Raw genomic sequence first — 19418 nt, 5'->3', positions numbered from 1 at the left:
AATTAAATAGTTCTTTCAATATTTAATTATTTTACGCGAGAGAGAACAGCTTCAACAGCAAAGACATATTCCCTTTGGAATAACCAAGAGGGTATTGATGAGGACTTAGTGGGAATATTTGAGGAAGCCATAAGAGAAACTTGGGACTCAGTTTTCCGTGTTCCCAGACACTGTGCCAACTGCCAGACTTCCTGTAATAAAAAGAAGTTTTGAATGACTGCTCAGGTGCCAGCTCAAGAAGAGGATTTGTTATTACAATTCTTGGGCAGAGACTGATGCTTCCCTGCAGCCTGGATTTAGGTACTTTTATCCTTCTGGGGTTGGGGCTTTATCTGTATCTCTCTATTGCTTCCTATCCTAGATATTCAGGATACTGGCTTCTATGACTGCAATTCTTATGTGATTAAATTTACAGTTGTAGATTTTGCCGTAGTTCTTGCTAAACTTCTCTTGTGAAGCTGAACCATTGAACATTGATGTGACGAAATACAAATGATTATGGGCTTTACCCCAAAAGAAAGTATGGTTGCATTTCACTTGCAGTAGCAAAGTGAAATGTCCATCCTTAAATCTAAGTTAGACCTTTAAAATCATGTTCCACCTTGGAGCATCAGTTTGCTAATCTGACCCAAAATGAGTAGTCTTATAAACTGTGATAACACCATCCAATGTGCAAGGCCACCTGTTGTAAGTTGTTAACTTACCCATCTAAAACCCATTTGTTCAGATGTTTTTTCTTTTCATAAGGAGAAAAATTAAATAGTCAAAAGTTTTAAATCCTAAATATTTAGCTAAATGCTTTGGTAAAGGCATATTGGAGGGCAGTGGCAGCTGCATTACAGGTATTGATGTGCTGTTAATTACCCAATTTTATTTAGCTTCTAGATGAAAAAATAGAATTTTGACTTTCTGTTCACTTAAAAATGTACACTTTTACCCCCAAACTCCAAGTGACCCATCTCTACCATTTTCTTCTCTGATACCATCAGACTATACTAACATAATATCCAGGAAATTAGAATGGAATTGAATCCCAAATTGTACTTAATAGTATCTTTTATCACGGAACAATATTTGACTTATGAACTATAATGTATAGTTTTAATGAGCTTGCATGACTTTACCTTGTTTAAGCTACAGCTTTCCGTAAAATGTCTTTTCTGAGCGGCTATAATAACGAAATGGTGCGTTTGAGTAGTGTTTAAGATAACATATTTGTAAATATTGCCAGCTCCCTGTGTATGATAGGCTCACCTTAAGAGCTTTCTAAATTCTAGAATCAAATTCAGAGAAGTTTAATCGTTTACTTGAAATAAAAATGTTTTATAAAACTTGAAAATTATCAATACATATGTGGGAGCTTTCTTGAAAAACTTCTTCCAAACTACTTGTAGCTGCAGGGGTTTTATTAAGATTCATCTTGGCTGAAGAAATAGGTACCTGTATGGAGCTCAGTATAGGCTGGCTTAATGGATCCAATGATGGTTTTCCCAGGCTTGTCTTTTCATTTTGAAATAGGCTGTCAGTCATGTCAGGTAGTTGCTAAGACTATCTGTACTTGGTTTTCTCATTCTGTGCAATTTGGGTTCACGTCTATGAAATCCTTTGTAAAACTGATGTAAAAATTAAATTTATTGTTATTGAATCATAATTAGCAAGAATGTGTACATATATATGCAAGTATAAATACACAAAATGCTATAATAAAAATCACTATAAAAAATATTTGAATCACACCCTTAAATGTTAGGAAATGCCACAATCACAACTACTTGAGTCGTGCTTGGCTTAACTAGTGGATGTCGAAGTACACAATTAGGTGTGTTTTGAAAAAAGAAGCCTTTGCATATAGGACCTCTTTTTCTTTTAATACAGATATTGGAATATGAAAAGTGAGAGACCCGAAGAAGAGAAAAGGAGATCTAAAATGCAAGGAAGTTAAATACGAAATTGGGAAAAAAAATAACTCCTGTGTTTTCCAGAATTCTTACATGAGGTTTTTAATCCGGGAATACTGAGGGTTTAATTTCCTAAATCTTAAAAATGACACTAGATCACTGTGCCCCTCATCACAGGAATGTTTTTAACATAAAAAATGCTGACACATTTACACTTGAAGGTCACTAACTGAGTTGACATAAGGTAACTAGTTCCTGTACTGTTCTGTTCTCAATGCATATTAGTGTACAGGAAATGATATTGTGTGTGGTTCCACAGACTTCTTTTGATTGTCAGTTCTATTCTGGTTCTGAAAGGATGGGTATGTCAGTGGGTACAGCCTGCTCTGCTCATGGTCCTTCGATCCACCCCCTCCAGCCTCTTCTTGCTAGGACTCTTTGCTTTCTTGATTTTTCTAGCTCAAATCATTGTGTTTTGGAAAAGGTGGAAGTAACTAAGAACAGGGCTTAGTAATAAGTCTCTATTATGGTGTCAGTGCAGTAATATAGGCCACACAGAAAATGTGGTGAGGAATTGTTTATTGGCTGAAGGGTCTCCTGGACAGCTGTAGAAGGGTCAGGAAAGAAAGGAAATCCTGTTTATTTTCCTGGACCATTTATTTTTTTAAATAAAAAACCCCATGTTTCTAACAGTAAGTTCAATCTTTATGAAAATTACAGCTATCCAGAAAAATGTGTATTTGCACAAACCACCTACCATTATAGGTGAATTTTCTGCTGTAACAACTATGGAGTATTTGCCTTTGAAAGTACCGTTTTATTTTTGTCTTTTCTGTATTAACAGTTTTACTTGCATGAGTATCTGCAGAGTACTCTCAATTCCTTATTCCAGAATTAAATGAAAAAATTAGAAGTTTTAAATTTTAAATCCATTTTGTCAGCAGTTTTAGAACTTTGATTTTAAATATCTAAAAATGAAGACATAGAGGGTAAATGTCAAATGTCCAGACCTTGATTGCAACTTCAGAAGCATTTTGGCTATGATGACCATCCATAAGGCACACAGCAAAATGGTGATATAATTGAAATAATATGATAAAATATTGGTCTTGTTCCTACTCCATGGTTAACATTGTCTCTGAACTGTTTAGTGGTGCAAAAGAGACTAATGGTTATTTGAATAACTTGAATCATTTGTAACAAGATAATTCTGTTTCTCACAGCAGATTAAAAAATGTCTTTTTGATGGAATGAATGTAAAGGCAAATTTTCATATGTTGCAAACATGAAATCTCTGTAATGTAGGCAAGGTGGTTACCAGGTACAAAGTTTTCATTTTATTATAGCAAGATAGCTGTAAATACTCATTAGCTCCTAATCCAGGATCTCAACAATTACATTTTGCAATACATATAGCCTAGTACTTTTAACCACAAATTGTAATACATTCCTCAAATACAAATATTTCTGTAATGCACATTATACTGTAGGCATAAACCAGGTATTAATAACTATTTTGTGCAGTAGTTCGTAGGTATCCACATGAGTTCTGGGAACAGTTTTATTAGCTCATGTTTTCTCCATTATTGTTTTGGAAATATAAAACATGGGTGTTGATGGGGAGTATCTTATATCTCTTTTAAAGGGGCCTGGATATGAATTTGTTCTTTTTTTTTTTGCTTGTTTGAAAATCTGAATTGTAGCTGCCATACTTCTGGCCAAAGAAGCCTGGATGGGTACTGCTTTCTTAGCACATCCATACAACAGTTTAATTAGCTGGAAGGTTGCTTACTCCCATATCTTCTGGGATTAAAATGGCTTTCAGTGGAAGAGCTTTAGTAATGTTCCTCATTTTATGTTGGTTTATTTGGAGTTTTTGTAATTAGTGCTAAGATGTTAAAAACCATGGGTAGGAAATGAAATATTCTAAGGAAAATCTTTTTAATTGCTGTTTTTCAGTTTGACAATGATAGAGTATGTTCTGTAGTGTTATGTAACATTATCTTCTGGCACAAACATTAAAAGGAAAGAGGAAAAATATGTTTTTTAGTCAGGGGTACTTATTTTCTGTACATTTAATGATATTCGCCATGCATATTATGCTGTAGAAACTCAATATGTTCCACTAGATGACTGCTTCTACTTGCTCTTTGACTTCCTATTCTGTATATGTACTGGAGACGTAGGCTTCTAAGACAGTGGGTTTTGTTGGAAGTAGATAGGTATGGAGCACCCAAATAAAAGATTGATTTTGCTCAGTTCCGTCATGGCTGATTCTGTGCAATAAACTTTTAAAAGATGCTGAAGGCTTCTTATTTTGAAATGTGCGTATATAATGCAGCCATTCCTTATAGTAATTGTTCAGGTTTGCATGCTAAATCATTGCCTCGATGCTGTATGTACAGTACCTGACAGATTAGTTATGTATGGAATGTATACTGTTTGCTTCAGTCATTGAATTGATACTACATTTAAATGTTTGCACTGAAAAAACCTGTTATCTCATGTGAGAGACGGTGTAGCTTTTCAGATATGAGACAAAAGGTCTATTGTTACAGTCTCAGTGCTACATGTTGTTTATTATATGAAGAATATTTTGAGAGTGTCTTTCTGTCCTGTAGAGCTGCCTTTACATTAGAGAAAAAAAAAAAACGAACCTACATACACGGTCACCCGTATTAGTCATTTTTCCAGGGGAGGGAAGGAGGAGGGGAGATGCAGAAATCCTCCTCCTCTTAGACAGTAGTAACAGTGTGAGGATGCCTTGTCCTCATTTTTTTCACTTCTGAGATTTTATTGCTGGCAGCCAGATGTGCTGAAACTCCTGACGACAGCATCTATTCACTGCGTGTTTTTAATAGGCTTAGAGAAATATGAGTAGAGTACATGAAAGCAGCTCAGCTTCACACTTCAGCTGGGAATGCCCAAAAAGCTTACTGCTGTTTAGAATTCTTGCTACAGTCAGGAGAAAGCCGCACGGGAACTAAATCTTCTACGACTGAATTAGAAGAATAATGACTGTACAATTAACTATCAGCCCCTGCTCATTTAAGCACAGTTTTTACAGAGACCAGGAGAAATATGGAACTTGATTGGCATGTTTGCATTTGATGGTGTGTGCAAAATAGATGACTTTTAAGACAGGTGGTGAAGAAAAATAGAAGGGAAGGAAAGAGAGAAAATGCAATTTGAGACACTGCGCCAGGTCTGCAATTCTGTTTTATCTCATTTTCATGGGGTTTTCTCATCCCCTCCAAATATTTTACAAAATGATCTTTTTGGACAAACGTTGAACAATACTAGGTGAGTAGAAATGAAACATTTTGCCTTATCTTTTCTATGCTGATAGTAATCTATTTGCATGTTTTTCAGTGGGGTACTTTTGTAATTGCTCTCAGATATTGGTATTTTTATGGTAGCAGTGAGTCTCTTCTGTTGGTGCTTTTATGTTTTATGTAAGGGTTACATGAGAACTCAATCTGCAGAAATAAAGGCAGCAAAGATTGAATAAAATATTTAAGATGGTTATGTATCTCTCAAATACATTAGCTACCATTAGAAGCTAGCATTATTAGCTGTAATCCTGAAAGCATATTAAATATTCATAAACAAATTTGTCTGAGAAAATGATTTCTCTGTGGATGTGGCAGTGAAAGGATTAAATGCTCAAAAATGTGTCTGTTTAACCATACGTAATTTGTTGGGAGCTGTAAATTAGTACTCTTGCATACCTTTTGCAAAATAGGCAGGAAGCAGTTTCTCATTTTTAGAAGACTTAGATTTTGTGTGTGATGCTTTTTAATAATCTTTTTAACTGGTCAAATTATAGCCGATCAGTGTGGATGCTGTGCAGCAGGTCAGTCAGCTCTGTAGGCTGTCCTTTTATGAATAGCTATTGTTTTGTGGGAATTAGAAATGATAGGAAGAAGTTGTTGTTTATTGATGTGAGTTGGTTATTAAATTGGTTTCTTAGAATATTTTTTTGGGGTAAACTGGATTAATAATGACTCCCTTTTGTGGCATTATTCAGTAAACATACTAGAATACTGATGTTTAGAACTTTTTTCATACTGCTATTAAATATTAACAGTAAAAATTATTAAGAATTTTATCTAAAAGGGTGTGAGTGCAGATCAGGAAGAAAATGAATCCTGTAGTTTTTTATAAAGATAGTGCGCTGATGGAAACATTCTGGAAAAAGGGTGGAAGTTGTATTGCAGAGACTATATCTAGCACTTTAATCTTCTCTGTATCTGAGAGAGAAATCCCTTGAAAATTGGATATTATTTCTTAATTACAGTGATATTTGCACTTAATACTTAGAAAACTGTTACCATTTTATTTCCCAGAATATTGTTGTAAGGATTCCCTCCCTTACTGCTGGTGTTTCCTTTATAAATATTTTAATATTTATTTAATGTTACTGTTTTCAAGTTTTGATATCTTGGTTATGAATTTCTAGTGAGGCATGCGAAATTATGGAGGTAGCTTTGGTAATCATAATCACTTTAATGAATTAAGAGGTTTTAGACACATAAGAATCTTTAGTCCATGAGATTTTTTTCTCACATCGCTTTGGAGTAGTGTGAAATCTTTGAAGCTTTACAAAATGGAGCAATAATTTATGTATTATCAACTGTGATTGTGAAAGAGTGCCTGTTTCCAAGTGCATAGTTTCAGGCCTGCAGCAACCAACAAAGCCCTTAGCAACTGTTCTAATCAGCTACAAACCAAATCCTAATTCTCTGGATCTATTTTTACAGATCAAAGTGCATGCTTTTTGAGATCAAGGTGCATGCTTTTTGTTAGTTTTTTTTACTTATACATGTGCATGGTGCTTTTAGTTGTGTGTTTTGCTTGTAAGTCTCTTGCAAAAGCCAGAGACTTATGTGTATGGTATCAGTTTCACATCACAAGGCATCAGAGAATTATTTTATTGCATTTGCTGTGCCTGAGGTTTAGAATTATATTTATTCTAGAAGACTGGCAAACAAGAAAGCACTGTTAGGAAATGTAGCCTCCTATCTAGTGTGGGCTGCCTTACTTAAGATGAGAATATTTCTCTATTTATAAGGAGTAATGTGTTTTTCTAGGTACCAATTTTGGCCTCTATAAAACATCGTGCAGCTTTTTAACAATATGCAGCAGTAATCATGAGAGACTAAGTAATGTTTTCTGTGTCTTCAGAACTTAAAGTTAGTTGAAAGTTATTTAAGGTTATTGAGTCAGAAGATTTCATCTTCTGAATAAGTACCAGTATTTTAAATTTGATCTTGATAAAAGGGCTTTGAAGAAGTCATCTGTTGAACAGTCACTAAAAAATCTTGCTGACATTTATTTCAGAGGCTAGACCTTTTTCTTGTCTTACTGATTTAAAAAAATCCATTTTATTTTTTGCAATTAAATCAATCTAGTATCTATTTTAGGTAGATTATTCACTTAAAGCTTTGCACAATTAATGTAACGCTCTAGCTAAAAATTGATAGTTCATGCATTAAGAGTTAGTGTTTCAGAACTGTGATAAGGAAAGCAAAAATGCCTCTAGCATGTAAAAGATTCTGCTTTGATGAGGTATAACGTATTCACTTCAGACTTTGAAGTTAAATATTTTTCAGACTAAAAAGAGATGATCCTTTTTCTTTTTAAGGTTTTCTTTCTGTTTTTGCATCTAAAAAGTAAAAGTCACATTCCGAAAAGTAAAGGGCTGACATTAAGCACAGAATGATTAACTGCTGCTTACACAAAGTAATAATGTGAAGAAAACAGGTTAATGCATACTAATAGTATAGCAGAAAATGCAATATAAAACAGAAAGTCATAGGGAAGTAGGTAGTATGCATATAACTAACTGAAAATAAATTCATATTAATTTTTACATTTTGTGTTCTTTGAATTCTTCAGTTTCTCTAGAAGTTGATATTTTGTGATTTTGTTGAAGGAAAGCCAGTTGTCTCAGCCTTTGCTTTCTTATATTATACCAGATATTAACAGGAGAATACGTTAAACCAGTTTTTATAAATTCCCATAGAAACCTTACATGAGTTGGGTTTTTATTTGCATATATTTTGTGTTGCATTAGCTGATGTGAGAGCACAAAAATGATATTAAACTCGTCATGAGTTATATTGTTTTTGCCATTTAAATGGGTTTAATTATCCTCTGCTAACAGCTTTTGTTGGAGGAATATTGCAGTTTAGTTCTCTTTTGCCAGCTACATGGCAATGCTTTGCTGTAAGATGATGCTGGGAGTGTAAACAGATAGCTGCTTTCTGGGCCTTCCTCCTGGTCCTGCACATCTCTGACATTATCCACTCCAGCCAGTTGAAGCAGTAAGAGCTATTACTTTACCTCAACACTGTGTGTCACCTATGTTGGGGACTGTAATGTTATTTCCTGTGTAATAGGTTATTTTCTATTGAAAAAGGATTAGAATTACCTCATGTCAGGAGGTCACAAGAATTGTTTTGCATTCTTTAGCATTTGGCAAATAGCTAGTTTGTGGAATAAATTCTTCATGTTTCTGGGAAAAGAAAGTATGGAAAAGAAATTATGAGCCCTTTTCTGAAAATGTACTAGGGCTTACATTACATCCAAATTCTAAAGCCGGGTCTAAAAGAGTTTCAGGTTTTTTTGTGGTCTAAATTTTTTCTGATGACTTTCAGTGATACACTTTTCATTCAAATGACTAAAGATGATGAAATAAATAGTTTTACATGTCTTTAAAACATTTAGTTACCAGATAAGCTGGATTTTCTGATTGCCATTCTTCATTTAGAGTTTAGTGTGCAAATACTGTGCTGTCAGATGCTCTATTTGTAGCAGCATGCTTTGCGAAGTCACAGTTGCTTTGGGCAATATTCAGATTAACACATCACGGCATAATGGTGAGTATCCGTTGTGACTAAAATTGATACAAACTGTACAGAGCAGTATCAGTCCAATTTTACCATTGCAGAATATATTAACAGCTTTCCTCTGAGAATGGAAAGCAGTAGATTTACCTAAATCTGGTTTCTCCCATGACACATTGGTACTTCATTACAGCTATGTGAAAGTGAGTTTGTTGTCTAGCTTGGCCACACAGGGGCACAAGATAACTAATGTTTCTGGCCCAAAAATAGTACAAAGTTTGTTAACAAATTCTATGTACAGCAGAGACTTTCAAAACATGGAATGGTCCATGTTTTGAAATTAGACACACTTAGATTAAAAAAGTAAGCTGTATTTTATTAAACACCAATATTTTTAAAGATTCCTTAAGAGTTTTCACTTTTTCAATCCCTTGGTAAGCATCTTTTGCATAAATGCATTGATTTTCAAAAGGTTACTAAAATACCTAATAAATTAGCCTGCTCATGAAACCAGATATTTACACACAAAATAAAATTTTAGCAGAAAAATGTGATTTGCTTTCATTATTTAATTTCCTGTTTTATTTTCTAAATTAACCTATGAGCTATTTACTAATGATCTGTTTTTTAATGAAGTCATCACATGATGTCAGTAATTACTGTCTCAGACAATTGTTGTTTGTCATGATGCAAGTAATCATTACTTTGACTTTGAAGGAAAAAGATCATTTTCTGTTCCTTGTTGGGAAACAATTCTGTCAAGATATTTCTGTAGAATAGATTTGAGGGGTTTTTCTGACTCTTATCAGTTCAACAAAGAGAGAGGTTTGCTGTAATTCTAAGAGAACATTGCTTTTTCAAATATTAGTCTAAGAGCCAAGGATAAACCACATTGATGGCATTAGAACTAAGAATATATCATCGTGTTCTGACATACAATAGTGAATAATAACTGAAACTGACTCTCCTCACTTTGAACATCTAGCTTGTCTATATCTTTAAAAATTTAGTTGGGATTTTCATATCTGCTCCCTTTTTACCTCCATACTAGATTCACATAATCCTGTTTTAAATAATTCCCTGAAATTTGCAGCTGATGTCCTTTCTCAGTTGAAAAACCCATGCAATGTTGGAAAAAAATCCAGAATATTTGTTTGTATTCCCACCATGTATTTTTTCCGTAATGAGTTTAAAGGCATAGCAAACCTGTTTCCTCCCCTCATTCTTAACTGTTTGTGCCTTGCATCTGACACAATCAAAATTCCAAAACTAAGCTAGCACGACATGTCTATATTACTTCACGTTATCCATCTCAAATGATCCTCTGTCTTTTTTTCTTCCTAAAATTAGAGGCATAAACCACTTCTGTAAACATAAGGGGAAAACTGTCTGAGACAGCAAGTTGTATATACAAGGCAGAGAGAGACTTGCAGTTGTGTGCTTGGTCTTTTTTGCACTTTTGCCATGGGTCCCTCCCATAGAGCACACAATGTCCTCTGAGCTGCGAATACCTAACATTATCTGCCCTTTGCCCCTTGATTTGCTGCTTTTGGAGAAAGTGGGAAAAGTGACATGAGTTTTTAAAGCTTCTCATCTTCCTATTTCCCTTGGAGGAAGCAACTGAACGTACTAATTTTCCACAAAGCTATTTCTTTCTGAGAAGAAATTCTGTATTCCATCCTGTTTTGGCAGCCGCTGGGTTTTAGGTTTGTTTTTTAAATCCTATTTCTAGGAAAACCCATCCCTGCCTGTAACATCCTGTTGCAGATATTTTCAGATGGAGGAAAGAAAGAGATTTTCTTACAGAACGATTTCTCTTCACATCTTGTCCAGCTCTGGAGAGAGATACCTTCTGTTACTTCCACCTCAGTTGCTACAGATTTAATAAGGTGACATATGCTTCCTCCATGAATCTCACAGAGCTGTGGATATTTGCAGCCATAACAGGTTTCTGTCTATTCTTATTGTGCATCAGCTGTTGTTATCTGATGATGGTAGTAAAATCTTAGCTGGCATATGATCTTAACCTCCCACCAGCAAGAAAAAAAGAGAATGAGTCAGAGGTGGATAATTTATTTCCAGATAGTAATTCAGATAGTATGTTAAATTGACAAATTTAAATAATCCTAAACTTGGAAATGATTAAACATGCCTTAAAACTTGATTTTTTTTTCCCTCACCTGGGTGAAAGCAACAGAAATGTAGGCTATATTTGAGTTACTAAGTGCAACATTTTTGATCAGAGCATATAAAAAGAATCTCTTTCCTTTCTTGAATAACTCAGATAACTCATGTCATTCCTTAGAACATCCACATAAGATGTGGGTATTATCTTCTTTTTCTGGAGGAAGAAAAGTCAGAAGCGTGATATTAAAAAATGACTAGTGATTTTGTGTAATCAGCTTGAAACATTTTAAAGAGATTTGTCCAATGACAAGAGCTCAGCAGTTTATGAAAGCTGTATATTCCAATATGGATATCCAAAAACCAAAGTTGATAGTCATGACCCTTGATACATCTGGGGATAGATTGAGCTGTGATGATTGAAACAAAAACTAGCCCCAGCTATCCATTTTACTCTTCTTGAGAGGGCTGTCACTCCGGTAAAAGGGGCATGAATGCTACGTGAATCTGCTCCATATTGCCTCAGTTTAGAGTCTGGTTTGTTGGTATGAGGCACAGCCAATATGCTAGGCCATTTGCTGCGGATGGTCAGACTCATATTCTTAAATATTTCAATTTTCCGGCCTGTATGGTCAAAAACTCCTTGTGAGAGTCTTCTCCAGTCCTGTTTTGCTTTGTACCAAGTATGTAAAGAAACGGTTGACAGGACTTATACAGTCCCTCACCTTTTTTCACTCCTTTCTTTATACTTTTAGCTCTTTTCATGTTGGGTCAATAAGTTAGATCACATGCATGTTTATGGTACAATGTGCCTACTAATGGCACTATTTGCCAGATCAGTAATAGTAATTATAATATATTGTAGAAATATGGGGCTTTGAAAATCAAATCTTCCCTTATCAGAACTAAGGTACGTCTTTGCATTCGTTGATAGAGAAGTTTTGCGAGCTGCTCCTGCCACCCTTAGTGACTCACTGAAGTGGTGGAGTAGGGGAAGACCACTTCTGTTGGTGTGGGCCCTGCTGTTTCTTTAATTTATTTTTTTTTTTTCTGTTTTTGATCTTTTTACATTGTGTGATTTCTGTGTAGGAAGAGAATTAGAAGTGAAAACAAACTTTTTTTAAACCCCTACTATAGACAGAAGATCACAGATAAAGTCGGAGTTTGGCTGTGTAGGTCTAGTTAAACTGGGGAGGAACAGTACTGCAGCTACACTGCTTCTTTCCTTTTAGGTGAGACAGGACTGTCCTACCAGTTGCTACCTGTGGACCTACAGTCCCTTTAGATTTCTCAAGAATATACTCTTGATTTTGCACTGTAAAGGTAGAAAGAAGGTTTACTCATAGAAAACACTATGTTTCAAAGTAGTTCAAGAAAGATAGGTATCTGGTGGGCCTCAGGTGCTTTACAAGGTTCTGAGATAAGGAATAAAAAATGAAATATTGGCCCCTGGAAATCCAATATGAGTATTGGAGGTAACAGTATCATTTTAGCTTTATCCAGAAAGAAAATGTTTGAAGGAGAAGTTGGAAGTATTTCAAGTCCTTGGCTTCACTTCAGCGTGTGCTTGGCAACAGAGAGGCAAAGGAAGCTTTCTGGTTTCTGCTTTTTTGTTTCTTAGCCTGAAAAGAAATAATTACTAGAATAAGAAATGAAATAAAAATGTTTTGTATTGGAGAATTTTGTCCCAACTTTGTCTAAGTATGACCGGGATTACAAATTGAATTGCTGAAACATAACTTTTATTGATTTTAGAATAAGAATTGAGTTGAATTTAGTGTACGGAAATCGAAGTGAATTTGCACAGTGTCTATATTTAGAAAAATGAAATATGTCTTGATTAATATATCTTATCTTACCTGCAATTTTTAACTTATCTTTCTGATTAAGATATGCTTCCAAATTCTGATTCTCTGGTATTCAAGATAATTTTTTATCATGAAACTTCATCAATATTTTCACTAAATTAGTTGTCTCTTTGATAGTAATAGCTGTATAAATTATAGTAGGAACAATAACCTTGTTAAAAGGTGCATGAAATTAAGTTGACAAGCAGGTAATGCACTTATGATAATTGCTTTAAAATAGTTATCATTTTAACCTATAAAATAATACATAAAGTCACAGAGAAATACTCTAAAACAAATAAGTTTAGCATGTGGCTTAACTGTTGTGCACTAAGCTTGCCTGCACTTAGTATGGATCTTTAATGTTAAAGCATGCTCATTTGTAGGACACAACATAACAGTGATGTAGAAGGAATACCTGTAATAATAATTCAAGTATCTTATTTTAGAATAAAGCATGAGAAGAAGGTATTAGTGCTGGTCAGTCAAAGACCTGGGGTCACAGGGTTCTGAATTCTATACCTGCTACTTTCAACACGTCCTTTGTAGTGCCAGGAAAATTATTCAACTGATGGAGTTTTATGAGATATGTTTCGTATTTAATACTTCATAGGAGTCTCAGATGTTTAATTTATAAATATTTGCAAAGGTCTTCATGATCCTGCGTTTGTAATTATATGCAAGTGAAAGATCAAATTGAATTTGCATTCTATTTTCTGGGAATTTAGGTTCATCTTTAGATTTTAGGCCATGTGGCAGAGTAACTTAAATATCTTGGAGATATACAAGGCTTTTGCGCCGAACTGTTCACTTGCGCCAAGGATGCCCGTTGTCATACTAGCTGCAAGTTGCACTGTATTACTAAATATATTATTTCCTTACATGCTGTCAGCTACACAGCTGGTATGTCCTCACTGCAGTAATTTGTTTGTCTTGAGACAGGTCTTTCAGAAGACCTATCATTTTCATTACTTTAAAAATTGAACATAATTTCTCAAATCTGTATTCATATGCAAACAAACCAAATGTATTTCTACTTGCAAGAAATTCTTAACATGCATGAGGATGTTGTTTGGCAAGCGTGTTTGATAATCATAGAATTGTATAGGTTGGAACTTTAAGATCATTGAGTCCAACCATTAACCTAGCACTGCCAAGTCCACCACTAAACCATGTTCATAACATATAACGTAACGTAACGTAACAAAAGAGACTATGCTCACAAGATTGCACTAGTTTACAGAAATATCTTGTTCTCCTGTTAAGCACAGGAAAAATAATTATTCTGCAGAGGGTGTTGTGTGGCTTCTTGACAGTGAACTGGGAAAAACCTGTAGATCTGCATTTTCGTGGATTTTATGTTGCTGCAATTCTGCGCAACTAATGCAAAGGGATCTTTATTGGATTCTGGTCAGTTGCTATAATGCATTATGAATAAGTCTGTATTTTAGAGTTCATGGCTGAGAAATTTGAACGTTTTCTACTTACCTTTGGCTGGGAAACCTATTGAATAATCACTGATGTCTAAATGCTGTCTCAATAATCACCTTTCTACTGAAGTTCAGCAAGGTATGTTAATCAGTATTTCATTTTGATTACATATGGATGATATCTAAGCTGTTCTTGTGTCATATAGAAAAAAGTCTGTTGCGTATATTCACCTTTGATTGGAGCAAGTGGATATTGAAACAACAGTTTAGGTCGGATTGAGAACTAATCTCAAATCTACTGCTGTTTCAGCTGAAGTGAAATAAGCTTACTAAAAAGAAGACAGAAAGTTACATTTTTAATAGGTAAAAGGTTTAATTGCAAGGCATCAGCTTCACTTGAATTCTGGGAGTTATAACAATTTCAAATTTGGAGCGATGCTTTAGTGATTTGATATGGTTTGTCTCCAGAAAATAATGTTAGCTCATTGTAATTGCCACGAAAATGTGTGGGAAAAAGTACACTAAAATCTAAGTAGTGCAACAGTGTGGAGATAAGATAGAAAATTGAATTTATCATATAGACCTATTCACTGAATTCCAGTGTATTATTTCTATCTCTTGGCTGTCTATTTTTTTCTTTCTCCTGCTTCAGTTCTCTCTGCTGACAAGAAAATGTTGCAAAATAATAGAAAATCCTCATTAGATCATGTGTCATGCATCCCCCATGTAATGCAAAATTTAAACTATGGCAATAGAGTAGAATATTTAATTATTACCGTGTGCCTACATAACACATTTCAGAAACTTTAATTTCTTTCCCGATTACTTTATATGGGGATGAATCTCATTCTATTGCATAACAAAAGCACTTCATTCAAAGAAGTTCAACATCTTTTCCTGCTCTTATTACTACCTAAACTGAAATAATTTATTTTCATTTCAGTTTTTCAAATGATTTTGCACTAACAGCTGTTGGTGGCTTTTTTCTATTCCAGAAGAGAATGCATTACTTTTAAGTTATATAATCAAAACCACTAGAAGGTAACACATTCTCAGCCTAATATATTAATTTTGGATTTTTATCATCATTCTACTGGATTAGTCTATGTACTGAGCAGATCTAGAAAGAAAATCTTATTTTTGTATTATTTTGACAAGTTTTGTACTTAATCACTTCTATGCAGTGCTTTTTTAGGGTGTGCTTTAGCAAAGCTAAACTGAATACACTGAAAAAATACAGGAAAATGCTACAATGATTAATTTTAATGCACACAATGATTTTCATGCACTTTATACTGATTACAAGTTAACTAATGCCAGCATGAAACTGATACAGTCATAGTAGGGATCTTTGCGTTTCAGCCATATACTTGGACTTTGCCTGTGCTCAAAACATGTCAGGAAGTCCAATTTAGAAGCATTAGTGAACTGGAAGAAGAGGTTTATGAGAGCAGCTGTGAGGAAGAATACTGTCAACATCACAGCAGAAGTCTGTATTAACTCTGCAGTGAAAGCATAGCCTCCATTTCACCTGATTATATTTTCTGTGATATACTTTGTGCTGATTAGCTGCACTTTCTGCTGCAAGGCTGCTGCATCTTATTTGTGGTATATAATCATGTAAAATAAATAAGTTTGAATATTTAACCAGGGATGATACTACATTTATACAGATGTCCATGTATTATCATGGATTAATTACGGTTCCATAGTTAATGTTACAATATTAAATCCTCTCTTTTTTTTTTTTTTTTCCCAGACAATTTAACTTTTTCAGAGAATTTAACTTTGTTGCTTGTGTGAAGGAAAAGTCTTAGGTATTCCTAGCATTCTCTCAGGAAAGCTGGATTTGTCTGAGTATGTTGAAGCATCTCTAATCCTGTAAAATAATATTTTAAATATCATATTGGGTCTCATTTTTTTTTTTCAACTCTGTGAAAACAGTACGTGGAATAAGGTACTAGTATAACTTTTCTCAGTTTCTTTATGATCTGCGAACTAAAAATACTATAACCATCTAACTAAACACTGCTTTCCATGAATCATTATTGATCTTAATTGGTCAATAGAGATTCTTTTTAGCCTGGTGGTTTAATTATTTTAAGTCATATATATAGAAATAATTTCTTCATTAGAAAAGGATGACAGTATCTGCTGTTGTCCTTAGTAAATCTCATACAGTAAAATAGGTGTACATTTTGCCATTAAAAGCTCTTCCAGTATTCCTCCCCAGCATCCTTATATTCCTTCACTAAACCATGTTTCTATATATTGATGATAATTTTGGCTTCTAGTAAACTAGCTGGAAAAAGGAGCATTATATTTAAACTCTTAGTGATGAACATATATTTATTGCTTGTCACTCAGGAGCAGAGACTGAGATAATATGGGATTTCAGAAAATAGCAGTTAACTTTAGATAAACTTTATTTGTAGAATGGAAAGTTAATGTTTTCCACATAAAGCCCACAGGTGCCTGTTGGGGCTGACCATGACTGTCGGGTTATCACCTAATTAAAAAGTTTTGAACACTGTCTTAGGTTTTGTGTAGTATTTCTAACTGTTAAATAGAAAGTGGTACATGCTGTCCTAAGAATCTTGGAGACATGGACACTGGGATCACTGTGCATAATTCTGGATACATATGTTTAGCAAATCTAGATTTCAGAGAAGCCATTAAAAGAGCTAAAAAACTCCACATGAGAATAGTGAAGAGGAATGGAAATGTATCAGGATTGGTTTAGTTAGAGTTGAAAGGAGACAGATTACCAGCATATATGTTTATTAATTAGTTAAACAGCAAGAAGGAAAGAGATTTCTTTAGGAGATTAAAAAAAAGTCCTTAAATGTGATGTAATGAATAGAAGGCTTTGACTGAACGTTCATGCAAATTTCTTAATTGACCACATTATAGTACAAATCAGATAGGAAATGGTATAAGCCTTAAAAAAATAAAAACTTCTGAAATTAGATTGAGAAAACTCCAGAAAATGTAGTGTGGGGAAAGATGCTTCATTGTCATGGAAACAAACTAGATGATCTAATAAATGTTCTCCATTTCTAGCTATATTTTATTTTCACTATTTAGTTCCAGGTAAAGTTAAAAAAGGGAGGCATTTTTTATTATTTTTACTGTCTGGCAATATCGTATAGTATACTAACAGTTGAGATTTCAGTATGATCCCTGGAAGTTTATCCTTCCTTAAGATTATGTAGAAATTATTGTTTACAAAAGATGAATGCCTTATTAAAACTGATGGACTCAATAGCATTATTAACAGAGCAAATACTACTGCTACTATCTCTGTTTTCTGTATCATGTGAGCATCACTTCTATTTTGCTAATTCTACTGTCTTTCAGTCCAATGCAAGGCCAGTGAAAGAACTGAAACTAAAATGAATTGATTTTATTTATCCTTTATCTAAAATACCCTTTGACAAGAAGGACTTTGTTTCAGAAAGATGTTTGGGCTGTGTTTGTATGTTACATTTTCCACAAGATTTTATAAATTATTTGTTTGGAAGATTCTCTAAAGAATAGTATCACAGATAAAATATGTGCTTCTTCCCATAGGTTAAAAATTAATTTGACCTAGCACCAATCTAACAGCCTTTTTTCCAAAGAGGTAACCGTCACCTGATCATGTGAGAAGTTTGTAAGTAAGACATCATCAGAAGTTGTCTTTGCTTAAATTCCCATTCTATATTTAGTCCTTCTTTACTGGACTTAGTTCAGAAGTCAAGTAACTATAAAAAGAAATAGCAAAAATCCCCAGAAACAGAACGTATAGAATCTGAAGGCATTTATAGTGTTTGTTGCATTTATCTGCAGTTTCTAAGTTGCAGCAGAACGGTTTTACTCTTTGAATTGCTAAAATAGTTTTCAGTCATATAAACTTTTAGAGTCAGTGTATTTACAAGCACATGAAATGGAGCTTGTATTAGAATTTCAAAATCTAGAAGGAATATTTCAAAAGCTAAGACTGAGCTTCAGAGACTGGTATCAGGCATCAAGAACATTGTAGGCTGGAGAAAAGGACATGAGACCTTTGCCCAGCTCTGTCTCACCTAACTTCAGATACTGATCAGAGCATCATGGGCTTCCTGTGAAATCAGTGGAGAGACATAGATGATACTTCAGGGCAGAAACCAGGTAACATGTTTTAGGCAGCTACATTGATTAAAGCATATTGCTGACGAGAAAAGGCGAGGTCATAGTAGCTTTGTCTTTTGGGGAGCTAGCATTTACAGAGGGATGTGAGTGCAAAGGCTGTAATTACTATTCCCTGAAAATTTTCTTGCTGGCTAGATCCCACCTTCATGCCCCTGGCTCACATTGTGTGCCTAACATTTTACATGCTGAAGACAATTAACCAGTTAATGACAATTATAATGAAACTTAGAGTATTCTGAGAAAAGGAGTGTGAGACAAATATTAATTGCCTCATATGAATATGACTATTAGAGGCACCCAGATTTTGAATCAGTTGTCTAAATGAGGTCAATGTATCATTGCAGTGATTTGTGTGGTTATTTTCACATTGCAATGTGTGGAAAGATTTATTGATGATATAACTTCTAAAGAAAGCAGAAGTTGCTAAAACATAAATATTTGTTTATAACATTAATTGATTAATTAATTTCTTGATTTTTCCTTAGACAAAGGCAGTTCCTTCTACTTAGATTTTAAGATTCATATGTAGAAAAAAATCATTTCTCAAATAGTGTGATAAAGAAATGCTATCCTTTTCTTTCCCTTAGTAGTTAGATGTAGTGTCTGTATGAAAAAAAGTCGTATTTTCTCAATTAGCTATGATGATTGTTGATAGGAAGAACAGTGCAGCTTAGAGACTAAAATTAAAAAAAAAAATTATGTAAAAATTAGATGAAAGAAGTAATATAAGATCAATGAAATTCAAATTACCACAGTCTGAGTCTGTGAAAACCAAAACTTTGATTGAGGCTACTCAAATAAATCTGTTGAAATACAAAAAATCTTTAATCTTTGAACCCTCTTATAAGTGGGGGTTCAAACCGGTAGCAGTATTTGCTTACCCTTGTATGCTTTGACAGCAGTGAAACTTTTCAGAAGGTAAATTTGCCAGATGATTAACTAAAAGCACAATTTAATGTGGTTTACAAAAAATGAGCTCTATACTGTATAATTTGACATAGAAGCAGCTTATTTCCAACTGTACTAATTATCAATATACTGATCTCAGACTTACTTAAAGTTATTTTTTCAAATGTCTTCACTGTTTAACACCAT

General features: G+C 34.2%; 1 protein-coding gene across 18 annotated transcripts in view; it reads left to right on the top strand.

The window, feature by feature from the left end:
• RIMS2 (regulating synaptic membrane exocytosis 2) overlaps positions 1–19418 on the top strand; it is a 451752-nt gene that overhangs the window by 132845 nt on the left and 299489 nt on the right. For 6 of the 18 annotated variants that reach the window (XM_030495374.1, XM_030495393.1, XM_030495441.1 and 3 more), the window contains exon 1: positions 4712–5201. The exons of 2 other annotated variants lie outside the window; for them this stretch is intronic. In XM_030495374.1, coding sequence (XP_030351234.1) covers positions 5080–5201 — 122 coding nt within the window. In that variant the 5' untranslated portion in view covers positions 4712–5079. Of the gene's footprint in view, positions 1–4708; positions 5202–19418 lie in introns of those variants that run through there. 10 more of the 18 variants (XM_030495328.1, XM_030495320.1, XM_030495336.1 and 7 more) reach the window with 3 other exon arrangements.

The sequence above is a fragment of the Strigops habroptila genome, chromosome 1 (assembly GCF_004027225.2).
Source record: "Strigops habroptila isolate Jane chromosome 1, bStrHab1.2.pri, whole genome shotgun sequence".
NCBI lineage: Eukaryota > Metazoa > Chordata > Aves > Psittaciformes > Psittacidae > Strigops > Strigops habroptila.
The sequence above is the reverse complement of the archived record's forward strand: the minus strand, read 5'-3'. Positions and strand labels throughout refer to the sequence as shown.